Source organism: Anomaloglossus baeobatrachus, chromosome 5 (genome assembly GCF_048569485.1).
Source record: "Anomaloglossus baeobatrachus isolate aAnoBae1 chromosome 5, aAnoBae1.hap1, whole genome shotgun sequence".
In the NCBI taxonomy this organism is placed as follows: domain Eukaryota; kingdom Metazoa; phylum Chordata; class Amphibia; order Anura; family Aromobatidae; genus Anomaloglossus; species Anomaloglossus baeobatrachus.
Window position 1 is genome coordinate 168,476,408 of NC_134357.1, and position 19,779 is coordinate 168,496,186.

Here is a 19,779-nt window from a genome sequence, read left to right on the forward strand (position 1 = left end):
TCAGGTTCCTCAAAGGATGCACATTTTACTGTGAGCACAGTTTTACAGATCCTTGGCAAACTGTCACGCAGCTTTATTAGGTAGTCACTTGGAATGGCTTCCAACAGTTTTTGAAGGCATTCCCAGAGGGGGCTGCACACTTGTTGCCTGCCGTGCCTACACAATGGGTTCGAACAAATCTAAAACCATCTCATGTGGATTAAGAGGCCATGACATCTGAAGCAGCACTTCATCTTCCTTGGTTACATAACCCTTCTAACCTGGAGGTTTTTGGGGCCTCTGATTGTGTTGCAACACAAATGGGGGTCCGAGCAAGTGCAGAAGTGATGGGATGGCATGTCTCTGCAGAATGCTGTGGTAGTTATGAGTGTGTGTCTTTGAATTTGGAATAAATCACCAACATTGTCATTAGCAAATCTTCCCCACCATGAATCATGGTGGACACCACACCTGTAAAATACATCCGTTTTACCTTTTCTGCATCTCCCAAAGACATAGCGTTTGGTAACCCCCCGCCCCCCCAAATCTGTACAGTGGTCAGATATCCCAGCCTTGTGCTTCTGAAAATTTAAAGCATTACAATCTTGGAAAATGGCGACATAAGCACATTTTTTTTTTTATTTTACCACTTAAATAAAAAGAAAAATACATGTTTGTTATCTATGTTATCATACTGACCTGGAGAATCACTGTCACTATTCATGTGTATTATCCATCTGCATTATCGATTTGCTCTGGGTGAACTACATTATGCTTTCTACTGTGTGAGGGGTGCGATCATTGAATGATAAGTTCCTTATGCCTTTCACCTTACACACTCTGTCTGATTAAATAGAGAGACGGATTGGTCGTATTTATACAATAGGCGTGGTTGTGACCCGTATGATTTTGACTCTTTACATGCTTGAGCTGACGTCACCATAGTAACAGATATTGATTGCTCTCAGTGAGAGAAACAAAATTAAAATTTTGGAGTTGTGATACCTTTTGATGGCTAACTAAAATAAAATATATGATGATGTTATAAAGCAAGCTTTCGAGACATCTCAGGTCTCTTCCTCAGGCATGGTATAACAAAATATCTGAAGACACACAAATATATGCACAAACAGTGCCATCCCTCTGCTCTGCTATATTTTATTTTAGTTAGCCATTAAAAGGTATCACCACTACAAAATTTTAATTTTGTTTCTCTCACTGAGAGCAATCAATCATTTTTCAACTGGCTAACACAGTACCAAAACCTTTTTCTTTTAACACATAGTAACAGAATCACGCAATGTCACTGATTGAATAGAGACCGTTTGGCGAATCCTTGTGAGAAGTGTGGCCGTGACGCAAATGATCCTTTTTGCTCTCTCATTGGACGATACAGGCGAGCCTCTTTTGCTCCCTTTCTTTCTACTGGTACTAGGTTATGTGCTTGTACCATCGGTCCATGATTCGCCATGAGCATTTCCGGAGGTAAATGAGGAGGGAATCCCCTGCCTTTATAAGGATATAGGTTTGGCCGCCAAACTCAGCCAGCAATTATGCTGATACATTATCCTTAAGATAAGATGTATCTTATTCACTTTAGTTACATACTGCCAACCCATGATGACTCCAAGCAGTGATCAGTGATTGAAAACATGCGTAGGGATTATTCTCCAGGTTATTAGTCAGTCTCAGTCGCTAGGTCCTTACAAAATAGTGTCAGGATAATATTTAGAGCTTTCAATAAGTTAATTTTCCACCATTTATGAAGTGAAATTAATAACTATTTTCTACTGGTCACTAGATATCAATATGTACCAGGTAGTTATCAAGTAGTTGGTTATAAATATTTTATTGGAAGAGAGCTTATAAAATAATTAGTCCTAATTCTCATTAGTGGACTGTTATGTTGATTAAATACCAATATTTACTATGAAATAATTACGAATACTCTAGTTCAGGAAGGATTACACATTAATCAATGCTAAGTAATACAAGTGGACTAACACTAATAAATCTGAATAGATTATGATTGAATACTAACTATGCTAGGCTGACTAATTCATTATAAATCTCACCCTGTGAGATTTTATATATTTTGTAATAGTTGTTTCAGATATATGTACAGTGAGGAAAAGAAGTATTTCATACACTGCCGATTTTGCAAGTTCTCCCACCTACAAAAAATGGAGAGGTCTGTAATTTTTATTGTAGCTACACTTCAACTGAGACAGACAGACAATAAAAAAAATCCAGGAAATCACATTGTGTGATTTTTAAATAACTAATTTGCATTTTATTGGATGAAATAAGTATTTGATCACCTAACAACCAGCAAGAATTCTGGCTTTCACAGACCTGTTATTTATTCTTTAAGAATAGGGTTTGAAACCCGTTACATGTATAAAAAAATAGTTGTCCACATGCTCAATCAATCACACTCCAGCCTCTCCACCATGGCAAAGACCAAAGAGCTGTTTAAGTACACTATGGACAAAATTGTAGACCTGCACAAGGCTGTGTCTGAGCTACATGACAATAGGCAAGCAGCTTGCTCATAAGGCAACAACTGTTGGCACAATTATTAGAAGATGGAAGAAACAGAAATTGACTGTCAACCTCATGCAGTCTGAGGTTCCATTCAAGATGTCGCCTTGTGGAGTAAGGATGATTCTGAAACAGGTCAGGAATCAGCCCAGAACTACATGGGAAGACCTGGTCAATGACCTGAATAGAGCTGGGACTACAGTATCAAAGATTACAGTTAGTAACACACTATGCCATCATTTGATTAAAATCCTGCAAGGCATGCAAGGTTCCCCTGCTCAATCCAGGACCTCTCCAGGTATGTTTGAAGTTTGCCAGTGACCATCTGGATGATCCAGAGGAGGCATGAGAGAAGGTTATGTCCCAAGACGACTGCACCGTATTGAAGAGCGGATGTAGGATGTCATGTATCTTGAGATTTTGGCCAACAACCTCCTTCCCTCAGTAAGAGCATTGAGATGGGTCGTGGTGGATTTTTCCAGCATGGTAATGACCCAAAAAAACACAGCCAGGACAACTAAGGAGTGGCTCCGTAAGAATCATTTCCAGGTCCTGAAGTGCCGTAGCCAGTCTCCAGACCTGAACCAAATAGAAAATGTTTGGAGGGAGCTGAGACTCAACGTTGCCCAAGGACAGCCCCGAAACCTGAAAGATCTGAAGGACATCTGTATAGCGGAGTGGGCCAAAATCCCCTCTGCAGTGTGTGCAAACTTGGTCAAGAACTACAGTAAATGTCTGACCTCTGTAATTTTAAATAAAAGTTTCTGTACCAAATATTTAGATCTGTTTTTCTATTGCATGAAATACTTATTTTATGCAATAAAAAGCAAATTAACTACTTAAAAATCATACAATGTGGTTTTCTGGATTATTATTTTTTTTTATTCTGTCTGTCACAGTTGACATGTACCCACAATAAAAATTGCAGACCTCTTATTTCTTTGTAGGTGCTAAACTTGCAAAATTGGCAGTGTAATACTTCTCACTTTATATTCTTCTAAGGAAATAATAAAGAATATATATTTTAATAATATCACTCCAACTGGAATAGTTAGAGAACGTATTCTTCTGGATTGACCGACTTTCATGCCAGTAATTGATTATGAGATCTCTTAACTCAGTTGAGTGATTCTTGCCATATTCTGACTTAAAACAGTTCTGTTATAAGTCTCAGCAGTGCATGTATCTGTGTAGCAACGTCTCCTCTGGAAAACACAAGCCATGGTTGCAAACACTTTTTGAAGTAAGGTGATTCTAGGAGGGGCTGCTAAGTCTTTGGCTTTACCCAGAAAGAAACGAGAGAGGATGATGAAACTTTATTCCACATACTCTCCACTGATGCAAACACACATAGTACATCTGTATTCCAAGTTCTGTAAGCCTAGTAAAAAGAAGGATTCCGGTTGTGCCTCAAACCAGGCATCCGAAGCAGCCATGGCATTAGAAATGGTGTGAAATTTAGTACCCTTGAGGTGTTTCTTCAGGTTTGGAAACAGATGATAGCTGGAGGGAGCTAGATCTGGTGAATAAGTTTAGTAGTCAACCAGCTGGGAGCCTAGTTCTGCCACTTTTGCCGTGGTCGCTTGTGCAGCAAAAGCGTTGTCTTGCAGGAACAAAATTCCCTTTGGACAGTTTGCCACCCCTTTTGGCCTTCAGAGCTGCCTTCAGTTAGTCCAAAAGTTAAATTTAATACCTTGTATTGATGGTGGAACCCTTTTGAAGGTAGTCCACTAGCAGCACGCCCTCCTTATCCCAGAACACAAATGCCATCACATTAGTGGCTGATTTTTGCACCCTGAACTTCTTTGGATGAGGAGAACCACTGTACCTCCACTCTTTTGACTGCTCCTTGTTTTCAGGGTCATACATATAAATCCAGGTCTCATCTATAGTGACCAGTCCATCCATGAAGCTCTTATCAGTCCTGAAACGCTGAATGGACCGGGAAGTTTTCACTTGCATGCTTCTCTGATCTGTTGTCAAACATTTGGGGACCCACTTTGCAGATCACTTCCTCATGTCCAAATGTTCATGGATAATGACACAAACACGTTAACGGGAAAGCCCCATGATGTCTGCTATGGCTTTAGCTGAAATTCGTCAGTTCTCCAGTATGACATAGTGCGCAGCATTGACAATCTACGGAACAACAACCACTCTTGTTCGTCCAGGACGTTCCTCATCATTGGTGCTGAAGTGGCCTGTTTTAAATTTGGCAACCCAGTTCTTAACTGTGGAATATGAAGAGCATTGATCCCCCAATGTCTGCGACATATCACCATGAATATCCTTTGTGGACTTTCCTTGCAGAAACAAGAATTTTATCACTCCTCTGCTCTCAGTTGCTGTGAATATCACATCAGACGCCGCCATTTTGTTTTCCCGCATGCGTAGAACACTGTTGCCATAAGCAATAAACACAAATTTTTGAAAACCATACATTAGACACATAAGGCTTTCATGTGATGTAACATTCATTACCATAGAAACAAAAAAAGATCACAAAGCCAAAGACTTACCAGCAGCCCCTCATATAAGTGAACTCTTGATCAGGCATATCTGCTCACTAAAAACTTCTGATGAGGCTTCCTGAGAGAATGCCAAGTGGAAGGAAAGCTGTCACCAGACTTACAGGGGGACTTGTAGCACTTATTCTGATTTGCCTCACATGGCTCTTTACTCCTTATTATAAACATGGGACTGGTACTGTAAATTCTGCAGATTTTCTATAAAGATATTATTCTATGCGCTTCGCATGGGATAAGTGTTTGGTAGGAAAATATATTATTACATATGTAGATCTGAAAAGTGAATTATGATTCAATTGTTGTAAATACATTAAAATTTATGCAATACAAATCTGCTGTCCCCTTTTATCAGGGATGTCCTGAGGTTTCTGAGTAATAGACTGGAAATCACGATACATGTTTATTAAATGGAAGGTTCCCTTTTGCTGTTAATTATAAACGGTGTAAGGTTTATGAACCTTTTAACAGCTGTGGCCTTTTCCTAGTGATGAGGTGTAATTTATATGCCTATCTCGGTGGCGTTACACACCACGTTTGAGGTTTATTATAAATGAAGTAGTCAGTAATTTCAATTTGTGGTCCAACTTTGCTTCCTCCACATAGTCTTGCATCTTTTATCCAGAAAATAAGGGCACTTCCCTTTTTTATTCTTAATCACAATCTTTCATTGGATATGCATGTAACCATAGAGGGAAAAGCATGCCTACCCAAAAACGTTTGGGTCCAATAGACCAACAGCAGTGTATTAGTTTATAAAACATGGGCCTATTTTAACTACCACTTTTAATCTCTGATTAGGATAAAAGCCTCGTGTGTAGAGTTGATCGAACACGCCAAAAACCGGGAACCGGCGGATCACAGCCAGGTTTTAACGAGTCTGATCTTCTCCGGAATACGGTGCCCAAATAAATCAATGGGGACCGGAATCCGGAGATTAAAAACGTTTGTGGAAGGGATACAGGGTTAGGAGTGAGGCGGTGTCATGGAGGCACACTGCTTCCGGGTCACACTTTTTTTCCCTTCCGGAGCCAACAATTCAATATTTTTTGTTTTTCCTGCCCACCGGCGTGTGTAATTGGTTGCAGTTAGACGCGCCCTCACCCTGAGTGGCAGCGTGTCAGCTGAGTGCAACCAATCACAGGCGTGCGGTCCCCCCTAATTTTAATCCCCAGCCATGATAACGCCGGCTGGGGGCTGGTATATTCCAGCCTGCAGCCGCCCGGTATTGCCACATTTATTAGATGTGATAATTCCGATGCGATACCGGCCCTTCTCGTTGGCCTGATTCGGTGCCAATTGGGGTAATAAGGGGTTAATAGCAGCGCACAGCTGCTGCTAAACCCTAGGTTTGTGATGGCACAGGCGTCTCAGATACCTGCATCACAAACCTGTAAATGAATGTAAACAAGCACATGTAGCTGTGTGTATGTGATGCACAGTACAGGAAGTGAATGCGCGACCCGGAAGCAGTGTGCCGCCATGACACCGAGTCTCGGTAAGTATGAAACGCTCACTTATTTCTTCTTTTGTTTATTTTTATTTTAATTGCCGAATCCGGATTGTGGCTCAGGTCCGGCACCCAGAGAGCGTTGAAACCTTGCGGATCCGGATTTTTACAGTTCGGATCTGCTTAGCCCTACTCGTGTGTGAAGGGGAAAGTTAAAATGGTCATGTTGAAAATGGTGTCTGACCTGCAGGATATTATAAAGCAGGAGAAGCTGATCAGATTAATATACATTTATGTGGGAGAAGTTTCAATCCAATCTGCATTTTATTCTTTGGTAGTTCTATTGTTTGTATATAAATGCAGTGGGTGATCCTACTCATTGATTAACAGTTTTCCACGTATAACTGTGACGTCTGCCTTTCCATGCAGTCACTGGATATCGTTTTTTCCTTATGTTAATGGAGTATTATACCCATTAATTTGGGATAAATTGTGAAAGAAGTCGTCTGTTTGATGGTGGTCCGCGCTTCCCCTAAGAATAAATAGGGTAGAAAATCTAAATAGGGTAGAAAATCATAAGGATAGCCACGTAGGTTTGTGGACACCACTATTAACAGGTACGTCATATACTGTAGCTCCTCTCATTTAAGTAGAAAGAGGTAGGATAATGACATGGTCCATGGGGCTATTCCTGGTGTGAATTTTATAATTGTATTTTTGAACACTTATTCCCTTTTTTTTTTTCTTTTTTTAATTTTGGGGTAGAATTATTTTACCTTTTTAATTTTAAGTTAATTTAATAATAATTTATAATTTTTTTTATATTTCTGTGAGTATATCCTGGACCCGTGAATGATCTAGTAATATAGATTTATTACAGGACCACTAGGACCACATACATACATCCTGTACATACATGCATACTTATACAAGTGTCGTTTGTAGCTGCCCTTGGATCTATGTTGTAATCTCGTATGACTCTACAAAGTCCAGAATGTTAATATTTTTATTTACTACAATGGACAATGATGATATATATATATACTAGAAGGTGGCCCGATTCTAACGCATCGGGTATTCCAGAATTTATTGTGTAGTTAATGTATGATTTTTGAGATATATATATATATATATATAATATAGAGAGAGATAGATAGATGTTGTTGTGGGTAGTTGCCAAGTGTTTGTGTAGGGCGCTGTAAATGGTCTGGGTGTGGGTGTGTGTGAGAGCGGTGTTGTTTGTGTGTTGCGTTGTGTGTGTTGCGTTGTTTGTGGAGCGCTGTGTGTCTGCAGCGTTGTATGTGTGTAGGGGGAGGTATGTTTTGTGCAGTGTGTGTGTGTGTTGCGCGGTGTGTGCGTATATTTGTGTGTGCCACGGTGTTTGTATGTTGGGTGTTGTGTGTGTGCGGCGTTGTCTGTGTGTGTGTGTGTCTGTGTAGGGCGGTGTTTGTGGTTCCCAGTGTGTGTGTGCTGTGTTGTGCGGTGTGTGTGTTTTTGGGGGAGGTGTGCACACTCATCGTGCTTCATCCCCCTATGCTACGCACCCCCCCCATCGTGCGCCATCCCCCTATGCTACGCACCCTCCCCATCGTGCGCCATCCCCCTATGCTGCATACCCCTCAGAGAGGAGTATAATAGGAGGACTATAATAGGAGGAGTATAATAATAGGAGTAGTCCTGGGGGGAGAGGAGTATAATAGGAGGAGTAGTCCTGGGGGGAGAGGAGTATAATAGGAGGAGTAGTCCTGGGGGGAGAGGAGTAGAATAGGAGGAGTAGTCCTGGGGGGAGAGGAGGATAATAGGAGGAGTAGTCCTGGGGGGAGAGCAGTAGAATAGGAGGAGTAGTCCTGGGGGGAGAGGAGGATAATAGGAGTAGTAGTCCTGGGGGGAGAGCAGTAGAATAGGAGGAGTCGTCTTGGGGGGAGAGGAGGATAATAGGAGGAGTAGCCCTGGGGGGGGGAGAGGAGTATAATAATAGGAGTAGTCCTGGGGGGAGAGGAGTATAATAGGAGGAGTAGTCCTGGGGGGAGAGGAGTATAATAGGAGGAGTAGTCCTGGGGGGAGAGGAGTAGAATAGGAGTAGTAGTCCTGGGGGGAGAGGAGGATAATAGGAGGAGTAGTCCTGGGGGGAGAGCAGTAGAATAGGAGTAGTAGTCCTGGGGGGAGAGGAGGATAATAGGTGGAGTAGTCCTGGGGAGGAGGTGTATAGGTGCCCAATGTGTGCGGGGGTACGGGGCCGAGCGGGTTGTGTGTGCAGTGGGCGGGGCCGAGATGGCTGTGTGCGCGGGGGGCGGGGCCGAGATGGCTGTGTGCGCGGGGGGCGGGGCCGAGTGGACTGTGTGCGGGGGCGGAGCCGAGCGGCCAATGTGTGCGAGGAGCGGGGCCGGGCAGAGCGGCCAATGCGACGGTTGTCACTGTAATGACGTCATTTTGGAGCAAGACAGACAGAATAAGGCAAAGATAGATAGATAGATAGATAGATAGATATAGATATATTCAGTAGAAACTAACTCATTCTTGTGTTTTAGGACTCTCCAGGATCTTGAAGGGCAGATTGGAAATGACAAAGAATTGTCTAGTAGATTGGGCGTTGGCTGAATATATGGCATTTGGTTCATTACTAAAAGAAGGAATTCATGTCCGTCTTAGCGGCCAAGACGTGGAGAGGGGAACATTTAGGTACTTTTTTTTTTTTTTTACATCTATGTGCTTGTAAAATGTTACATTTTTAAAGAACCACTCCAGTGTTTTTTCTTTCTTTTTTTTTATTGCACCACCTTCGCTGTCTTAATCTGTTATCCATGTCACTCCTGTCTGTCTCCGGCAGTTTGTGACCTGCATGCTGCTCAGTGTTTCATGGAGCGCTTCGGAGGTCACTCTTCAAGACAATTGTATGAGAGCCTCATTCTGGCTTCGATCTGGCTCTCATAGGCTTGTATTAAGAGCTTGTGACATAACTTATCACTTCCGGCCAGTCAGACCTTACCGTCACAAGATGGCACCATGGGACCAGAGCAAGACTTAAAAAAAGGTGAAGACATTGAAGTGTGAGTGTAAGACCAGGGATAGGGGGCATCGATTTAAAGGGAACCGGTCACCTAGAATATGCGTTCTGACCTATCAGCAGACGCATGTGTGCCCTAATTACACCTCCCTATCCATCCTTGTGTTGTAAATTTGCATAATATGAAAGTAATTAAAAAACGTTTTATTACCTTCATATTTCCTATGTAAATTAGAGAGCTGCTGGCCACATGGGCGGCGCCTTGCCCTATGGACGTCTGCATACTTCCCGTGGTATCACGCCCATGTGGGTGTGATACCATGGAGTCACATGAACGACGTCCCCGTCGCTCATTCTATCCTGCGCGCATTGTGGCAGGCTTCTTTTCCGGGTGTTCACTCGCCGGCTTCAGACTCGCACAGCGCATGCGCAGTGGCCGTCTGAAACTGACAAGGAGAACCCGGAAGGGAAGTCTGCCACAATGGTAAGTATAAACGCGCGCAGGATAGAATGAGCGACTGGAACGTCGCTCATGTGACTCCATGGTATCACGCCCACAGGGGAAAACATAAAATGTTTATTACTTTCATATTATACAATTTTACAACACAAGGATGGGTAGGGAGGTGTAATTAGGGCACACATGCTTCTGCTGATAGGTCAGAACACATATTCTAGGTGACAAGTTCCCTTTAAAGTGCCACTCCATCTGTGAAAGAAAAAAAAAAAGTTGGGAGTGGGGGTTTAAGTAGCAGCTGTGTGAAAGGTGAAAAGTTTGGGCACAGTACATATGTGAACCTAGTCTAATACTGTATATCTATACTTCATTACTTCCAACAAATGCAGAGGTTTTTGGTGTGGCCCATAGGCCAGTGTTTTAAGCCCTTCGGCTGTCTGTCCGCTGGCTGGATTGGCAAAGCGAGAGGGCCAGGTGTGGCCTGTGGGCTGAACTTTAGTGTATAATATAATATAGTGGTGTATAATATACTATATTTACATTAGGGGTCTCAAACTCAGCTGGGTATAAGGGCTACATATAGAAAAAAAAAATTGCAGGGGCCGCATTCTTTGCAAGACAAAGTGACACTTTTAGTGATACTATATTTTTTTCTATACATCTTTGGATCACTTTATTAAACATTTTTTGCTTGTTTATTATAACAAATGTGCACTTTTTGTTTACGTTTATGTATAAAAAGCATTTTTTGTATCCCTTTATTGAAGGTAATATTGTTTTACAATTTGCAGCATCATATAGTAATCTTGGCAAACATCTTGTAGCAATGTTCCCCATCCTTGTGCCCTGTAATAATGTGCTCCATCCTTGTGCCCTGTAGTAATGTGCCCCATCCTTGTGCCTTGTAGTAATGTGCCCCATCATTGTGCCCTGTAGTAATGTGCCCCATCATTGTGCCCTGTAGTAATGTGCCCCATCCTTGTGCCCTGTAGTAATGTGTCCATGATTGTTCCCTGTAGCAATGTGCCCCATCCTTGTGCCCTGCAGTAATGTCCCCCATCCTTTAGTAATGTCCTCATCCTAGTCCCCTATTATGCCTCTCTTCACATCCACAAAAAAAAGATTATTTTCACCTGTCCTCAATTTTCTCAGTGCCCTCGTATGTGCCCATGATCAGTGTTAACAGAATTTTGGAAGCAGCGCGCTTCAGCTGCATCCAAAATGATGCAATATATAGTACACGCACAGTGAATAGATTTCTAGAAATACCATGCCCACTGTGCTCTTTTTTTTCCTAAGCAAACACTGACCTGTGTGTTTCTTCGTCTGTGCGAGTCTCCGCCTCTACCAAGATCATATTAACTCACACATAAGCTGTCATATACTAAGAATGTTCTTCGTTGCCTATAGCAATCAGAGCTCCTATTAATGACCTGTAGCTCCCCGCTCCATTGACTTTATTGTAAGCAGGTTTGTTGGCGAATAATTGTAAAGTGCGGGTTTAAATTTTCCCTTCAAAACATAGTCTATGCCTTTCCGAGCCACAGCAAGTGTCCTCTGCAGGGAGAACACAGAGAGAGAGCGCACCGAACACTGATCGTGGGTACAAGCAGCTGCGGTGTCCTGCGGAGGAGACTCACGGCCCCGCAGATCAGGACCCGCCACATCCAGGACACAGCGGGTCTTGATCGTGAGCATGTTCCAGCCTCTTGTGACCCGCAGACCCCGTTATGATCGTGGCTCGATGCAGGGTTCCGGCGCTGGCAGGGCTTTAATTCCTTTGAATCATTTGCGGCGCCGCAGAGCTCTAAGCGCTATGGCCTGCTGCTTGCTACTGGTATAGTGCTTAGAGCTCTGTGGCACCGCAAATGATTCAAAGGAAGGAAAGCACTGCCAGCGCTGGCCCCCTGCATCGAGCCGCGATCATCACAGGGTATGCGGGCCACAAGAGGCAACCTATGGGGCTGCATGCGGCCTGCGAGTCGCGTGTTTGAGACCTCTGGTCTACATCCAAATGGTCTACACAGGATAATACGTGATGGTGTAATTTATACTATGGCTGTAGCCATCACATATTGCACCAGTCACATATTCTCTTGTATATATCATCTGATGTCTTTGCTCACAGTATATTACATGTAGTATGATATGTGACTGGAATATGATATAATCACTACAGATACCACATACTATACAGGATGATATGTGACTGGTATATGCAATGTTCTGCACTCTTTGTAGAATATACACCAGGTACATACATTCACAGGATATCCGATATTAAGTACAGGATTATATATGAGTGGTCCAATACCGGATACTCCTAATATGTAGCAATCACATTATCCTGTATATAAGTGATGTATCCAGGTTCAGGATCCTGATCAGTCCTGTGGATGAGTCTGTACAGCGTAGTCTGCGGTTGCTGTGCCAAGGCGCAGTGTGATTTATGGCAGCAGACTTGATTTTCATACACATCGGGTGACTTGCAGCTGGGTTGTCAACCATCCAGAAATTCCACAACAGTCTGTAAATAGTGCACTTTTTTGACCTGTCTTTTTTTTTTTTTTTAAGCTGTAAAAATGTGTACAGATTATTTTGACTGTAATTATCATAACTTTACAGTTTAGAGTTAGAGCAGCTAATGTCTTCAGATCAGAATTATGGGCTGCAGACATGGATCATTTATAATCATAATGATTTATTATGGTTTTCCAATGTGTCCATAAAAATTGGCTGTCTGTGATTTTTTTTTTGATAAACTATTCTGAAAAGTAGGAGTCAAGTTGGCAAATCTCAAACCTGTACTGCAGCTGATGACCTTGCACAGACAATGCGACCTGATCTCTGCGAGGTTTCAATCTGTGGCAAGTCACACACAGCCTCGTCAGAGCGACTGTATACCAGACCGTACAGAACCCTCCAAAGGTGGAGAAGCTTCCTCCTGAGTTCTGTCATTCTCTGCAGCACTGTCGCATCGGATGGTGTTCTCCACATGCTGCTGCAGGTCACACTGGTCACCAATAGTAACTCCACCTTCAGGGATGGAGCTAAAATCAAATTTTTGATTCTGATAAAAATAGTGAAGAAGACAGAAAGCGAATTAATCAAACTGATTGCCCAGCCCTATTTCCAGCCAAGGCCATAGCTACATTAGTTTAACTCCTGTAAAAAGGGCAATCTCATGAACTTAATTGCCATATTATTATTATTATTTTTATTAAGAAGGGTGGGAGTTGTTAATTTACAACTAATATATAAAGCTGTGTGTGTGTGTATGTCCTCCCTCCAAAGGAATCTGCATCGTTGCATTTACAATCAGAAAAATTGCACAGACACCTCATTTGACTCCGGGAATGTCAGACTATGTTTTGAAGGGAAAATTTAAACCCGCACTTTACAATTATTCGCCAACAAACCTGCTTACAATAAAGTCAATGGAGCTGGGAGCTACAAGTCATTAATAGGAGCTCTGATTGCTATAGGCAACAAAGAACATTCTTAGTATATGACAGCTTATGTGTGACTTAATATGATCTTTGTAGAGACGGAGACTCGCACAGAGAGACGGAGACTCGCACAGAGAGACGGAGACTCGCACAGAGCGACGGAGACTCGCACAGAGCGACGGAGACTCGCACAGAGCGACGGAGACTCGCACAGAGCGACGGAGACTCGCACAGAGCGACGGAGACTCGCACTGAGCGACGGAGACTCGCACAGAGCGACGGAGACTCGCACAGAGCGACGGAGACTCGCACAGAGCGACGGCGACAGGGAGATAGTTACTATCCCAGGCAACGCCGGCTAGTACAGCTAGCATAGAATAAATGTGTATGTATGTATGTATTTATGTATGTACAGTTCTGGTCAATAGTTTGGACACCACTGTACCTAGAAGAATGGAAATTGTAATAGCTTCGGAGAGGAGCAGCTCCATATTCTGCACACTATAAGGACATAAGTATTGGGACATCCGCACATTTCACCTCCAGGAGCTTTTATGAGCTCCCATTCTACATCCACATGCATTAATATGGAGTCAGTTTTCCCTTTGCAGCTAAACAGCTTTCACACTTCTGGGAAGGTTTTGCACAAGATTTTGGCGGCGGTGTATATCTGCACACACTGCTTTTATTAGCTGCCCAGGAACATTCATCTTCATGCACTAAGCCATCATAAACTAATTGGCTGGAGAACATGTTGCTTGGAAATAACTTGCCCTTGCTGCTGATTCTTCGGAAGACTGTAGAATGATATCAGTAAATTTGGAGGACATTATTCGCTCATGCTTTCTGCCCAGTCATACGGGTCCCCCGTGATATTCTCTGTACTCACGCTGGGGGGTTTGGAGCGTTCCTCAGTACACGATGGAGTGGAGTCAGCGCTGGTTACATTGATATTCTGAATTACAAATCCATTTGTTTATCTCCGATGAGCCCGATTTGTACAGCTCTAAGTGAAATGTACTTAACCCTGTAGCAACCCACCTGTCTTTACTTATGCTGGTAATTCACAAGTGTTTAAGAGGGCAATTTGTCCCTGATACACATTATGGCAGAGGAGGGGGCATCGCTTTCACTGTGTTTGACACTGGCAGCTAGCTAGCAAGTAATACACATAATAGGTATTATCAGTGTAATAGTCCATTTTGCTGGGCGCGTGCGGAGCTGAACATATTGGTGTGATTCAGTCAGTTAGCCTCACTCATTACTCAGGGAGTTAATGGATTACAGTAATTGCTTCAGTCATCTCTGTTTTCATAATGTGCCTCTGCCTCCCATTCTAATGCTGATTAATGAACCCTCCAAGATCTGCAGAAAGGAGGTGGAGTGGAAATCTCCACCGCTCCAATATATCCCCACCAGGCACTTTAAAAGGCCATGCAATATGGTTGTAATATAGGACTACAGCTTCTCCTGTAATAGGGCTACGGTTTATTTCATTCACTAGATTTATTAGTAATCGTGCAGACCAAGCGTCTGACGCACACTGTACATGTCACAAAATACAATATTGAGATTTATTTTGCAAACAGGAATTAAAGGTCATGGAAATGTTTGCAAACAGTGTAATTCTTCATAAATAATACATCAGAAGTGATACTATATTGTTGCCAAAATATAGTTTGTACAATTCTGAAATGTCAAGTTTTAATAGTAAAAAGTAAATTCGAAGTAATAAAAACATACTAGTAAAAATCAATAAGAAAATACTTTTTCATTACTGTCCTTGCTGTACCTTGGTTATCTGCAGAATGAGAGAAAGCCTTTAATCAGTAGCACAGTTTTGAAGATTTTCTACCCAATTCGCCTCTTGAAGTGTGCCTCTTCATAGTCGGTGCCAGATCACGCTCCATCGTTTTATTTTTATTTTCACCACTGGAGTGGGGCTTTAAATGTAAGTCCCCTGCCCCCGGTCTTACACTCACCCTCCAGCTGCTTCACCTTTTTTCTGTGTCACCCCGGTCCCATGGTGGCATCTTGTGCCTGTAACGTCTGAGTGGCCAGAAGTTACACCACAAGTGCTCAATACAAATCTTTGAAAGCCAGAACAAGGCTCTCATACTGGTGTATTGAAGAGTGACCTCTACCGTGCTCCATGAAACCCTGGAGCTTCCAGCAAGTCACAAAACGCTGTAGACTGACCCAAGCTGTAGTGATATAAGTTGAATCCGCAGGAAGTTGCTTTTGAGACTGGGGGCAGGGGACTTAGATTTAAAGAATACTGGAGTGGTGCCTAAAAAAAAATTAGTTTGTTAATATACTCACTGAAATTTAATTTATTAATATACTCACTGATCAGTCTCCCATGGTTTCCAGCGCCGCTCCAGTCCTCTTCTAAGTCATGTGACTTCTATTCCACCCTTCCGATTCACTCTATGCTTTATTTAACCCAGAATTGGCTTTTACAATGTAAGGCTGTAGAGCATCAGAATAAGGTTTCATAGACTTACATTACAAAACAGACTTCCACCTCACACACACAGCATAGAGTGAGTTGGCAGGCTGAAACAGAAGTTACGGGACTCAGAAGAGAACTGTAGCAGCTCTGTAAACGGGAAGACCGCGAACCGTGAGTGTATTGATGCACCTACACTACATTACATACATATTTTCACAGGTTTACCCAATAAAAAGTTTAATGGGAGTGCTTAATTAACATTGCAGAACACTATTGACTGACATTTAAAGAGGTTGTCCAGTCTAAAATCATAGGTTTGCATTCACTCTGAGACTGCAGACTAATGAATTCTCAGTTCGTAGGCACTTTGTGCTGTGAGGAATTACCAGTTTTAGAGTTGTGAACGGTGGTCACGTGGCCGTGATTATGTGATATGCTTACTTGCCAGAATCTGACTTGGAGGGGAATGCCCTCTTTCAATCCAAATGCATTGATCAAGGCCACATCCTTCCAGTCGGATTTGGGCCGGGAGTAAGCATATTGCATAATTGCGGCCACGTGACCACTGTTCTCGCCTCTGAAACTGGCAATTCCCCACAGCACACAGTGCCTGCGATGTGAAGATTCATAAGTCTGCAGTCAGAGTGAATGCAGACATGGTTTTAGACCAGACAACCTCTTTTTAGTCATCAAGATGATGCTCTTTGAGACAGGGTAAAGACCTTGCTCCATCTGTAGTTCAATGAATAAAGCAAAAAAAATAGATGAAATTTAAAAAAATGATCTTTTTGATATGCTCTGTTCATTATAATATATATGGAGTAGAGCAGAGGTTGTCCTGCTATGATTTACCTATCTCATTGCCAATGTTTGCAATCAATCCTAACTGATCCCATTTCTACAGACATTAGCATACACATGTTGTCTGGGTCGTGTTTTTATAATCCTCTTCCACCCACACTACTGCCTTTACCTAGTTTTCATACAACTTTTCCTCAACACGAGGTCAGAAATGTTATGCCAGACATGAATCTCAATATCGCAATAAAGCACAAGTTCCAGCTTTCAAACATGAAATGACACGAAAGGGAGCCTTGTTTATTTAGCTAATAGCTGCAAAAAAATGTTTCATAGAAAAATCCTAATGATTTTGAATCTTTTCCTTTTGGGGTTACAATATTTCTATTCAGAGCTAATTACATGCTTGATCTGCCCTTTAGTGTCTGGGATATTTTAGGTCTTAATGAGCTGACAATATTTAGCGATTTTAGTATTCTTTTGAGGGTTCTGTTCTTTTTAATGGTTTTTATTTTATACCACTGTGTGACTACATCCAATATATTTTGCTTGATTTTTTTTTTCCTGTTGTATTATTTTGTAAACCATCATCCGTGTGAAGTTGGAAGCACCGTGCTCTGAAATCTCCTAGGTTTTGCTGGTATAATAAAAGGCAGATTTTAATTTGCATAAAAAAAGCTGCAAAATAACACCACATATAAACATAGCCTACATAATTGCTGCATTTTTGTTGCATTTTTTCTATGCAGCTTTATCACAAAGACTCAAGCATCTCCTAGTACCCGCAAAGGATTCCTGAAGTCTCTTGCAGACGCTGCTTTTTTTTTTTTCTTGACGATTTGAAGCAGTTTAAAATCTGCTGCATGTCAATTCTTTCATAGATATTTTAGCAATAGAGTTGGTATTAAATATAACTTTTAATATTCTCATTCACAAACATCCTAGTTAGGAAACACACTATATATATATTGTGGGACAGGGGATATAGCTCAGCTGGGATCTTTGCTTTGGTCGAAGCGAGTGGCTATGGATTCACAGATGACAGCGGCAGACTGGCAGGTTCCACACAGATATGGCCACTGCCGTGTTTATTGTGTACACTTATCTCTCAGTGTTACACATTCAAAAAACAGGAAAATAAACATCTAAGGCCATCTGGCCACTAACTACCGTATTTTTCAGACCATAAGACACACTTTTTTCCCCACCAAATGTTGGGGGAAAGTGGGGGGTGCGTCTTATGGTCTGAATGTGGCTGCGGGGATTGAGGGTGCTGCGGTGGAGCGGGTCATCAGGGGCATGAGCAGGCTGCAGCAGCGCCTGCCGTGACCACGTGGACCCGCTCATTTAATATGCACGCCCACGGCGAGGGATAAACAGCCGGCCCACATGATCACCCCTGGCAACTGCAGCCTGGAGTGATCATGTGCGGTTGTATTCACTGTCCCCCGTGCATCATCATCAGCGTTGGGTGCAGTGAATCAGTACACTCACCTGTCACCGTTCCCCTGCAGTACCACGATCTCCTCCTGGCTGCCGGCGGCTGCTGAGTGGAGCCGTCCCCGTTCCCTTGCAGCACCGCGATGTCCTCCTGTCTGTGCCGGTGACCGCTGAGTGGAGACTAGCGGTGCGCACAGCGATTACGTCATCGCTGTGCGCACATGTCCACACGCAGCCGCCGGCAGCCAGGAGGACATCGCGGTACTGCAGGGGAATGGGGACGGCTCCACTCAGCGGCGCTGCCGCTGACACAGACGGGAGGAGGAGCGATGCTGCAGGGAGTGAGGTGAGGTAAGGTGAGTATGAACGTTTATTTTTTTTTCTATGTGCCACAGGATGCGGGCCCGTAAACCAGCCTGGGGGTGTATAGAAGGATGGGGGTGTATAGCAGGATGGGGGTATATTATGAGAAGGATGGGGGTATATTATGAGCAGAATGGCGGTATATTATGAGCAGGATGGGGGTATATTATGAGCAAGGATGGGGGTATATGAGCAGGTTGGGGGTATATACTGTATATACAAGGCATGAGGAGGTATCTTAGTAGAGAATTTGGGGACATTACCCCCATAACAGTGTCAGCAGCAGATCCTCGCCCCATAGTGTGTCATGACTCCATTTTTTGCTTAAAATTTTATTTTCCTGCTCTAAAACCAGGGTGCGTCTTATGGTCAGGTGCGTCTTATAGTCCGAAAAATACGGTAACAACAGAATGCTAACTAAAAAATAAACCTATGTAACAAACAAAACGGTATTCTCTTACTGTGTCGGTTCCTCAGCACAGCAAGCGGAGGTATGGAGTCTCAGCACCAGCAGCCATGAGCCTGTACTGCTCTCCTCAGCAGTCTCCTTGTAATGAATGTCTCCTGATTATTTCAGCTGATCCAGTGAGGAATCAAAACCTGGATTGAATGTGGAGAAGGGAGCAACCAGTTCCACTGCCATTCCTACTGATTACTCCAGGAAAAACCGAGCCCAAAATTACACTCAAACAGGCTTCAGTGACTAACTTATTGCTGAGCCAGATATAACTTTCCCAGCTTTTCCCAGCCTATTTGCATGACAACTGTTGCATTGGCCGCTCGGCTCGGCCCGGCCACGCCCCCCACACACATTGGGCACCTATACACATCCCCCCAGCACTACTCCACCTATTAGACACCTCCCCTCCAGGACTACTCCACCTATTAGACACCTCCCCCCAGGACTACATCTATTATACTCCTTCCCCCCAGGACTACTCCTATTATCCTCCTCTCTCCCCAGTACTGCTCCTCTTATTATCCTCCTCTCTCCCCAGGACTACTCATATTATCCTCCTCTCTCCCCAGGACTACTCCTCCTATTATCCTCCTCTCTCCCCAGGACTACTTCTCCTATTATCCTCCTCTCCCCCCAGGACTACTCCTCCTATTATACTCCTCTCCCCCCAGGACTACTCCTCCTATTATACTCCTCTCCCCTCAGGACTACTCCTCCTATTATCCTCCTCTCCCCCCAGGACTACTCCTTCTATTATCCTCCTCTCCCCCCAGAACTACTCCTCCTATTATACTCCTCTCTCCCCAGGACTACTCCTCCAATACACACACACTGCACAAAATATACCTCCCCCCA

General features: G+C 43.2%; 1 protein-coding gene across 1 annotated transcript in view; it reads left to right on the forward strand.

Annotated features, from left to right (window-relative positions):
* Nucleotides 1-19,779, forward strand: part of OGDHL (oxoglutarate dehydrogenase L) — a 148,945-nt gene that overhangs the window by 82,691 nt on the left and 46,475 nt on the right. Inside the window, exon 15 of the mRNA XM_075349014.1 lies at nt 9,027-9,177. Coding sequence (XP_075205129.1) covers nt 9,027-9,177 — 151 coding nt within the window. The remainder of the gene's footprint in view (nt 1-9,026; nt 9,178-19,779) is intronic.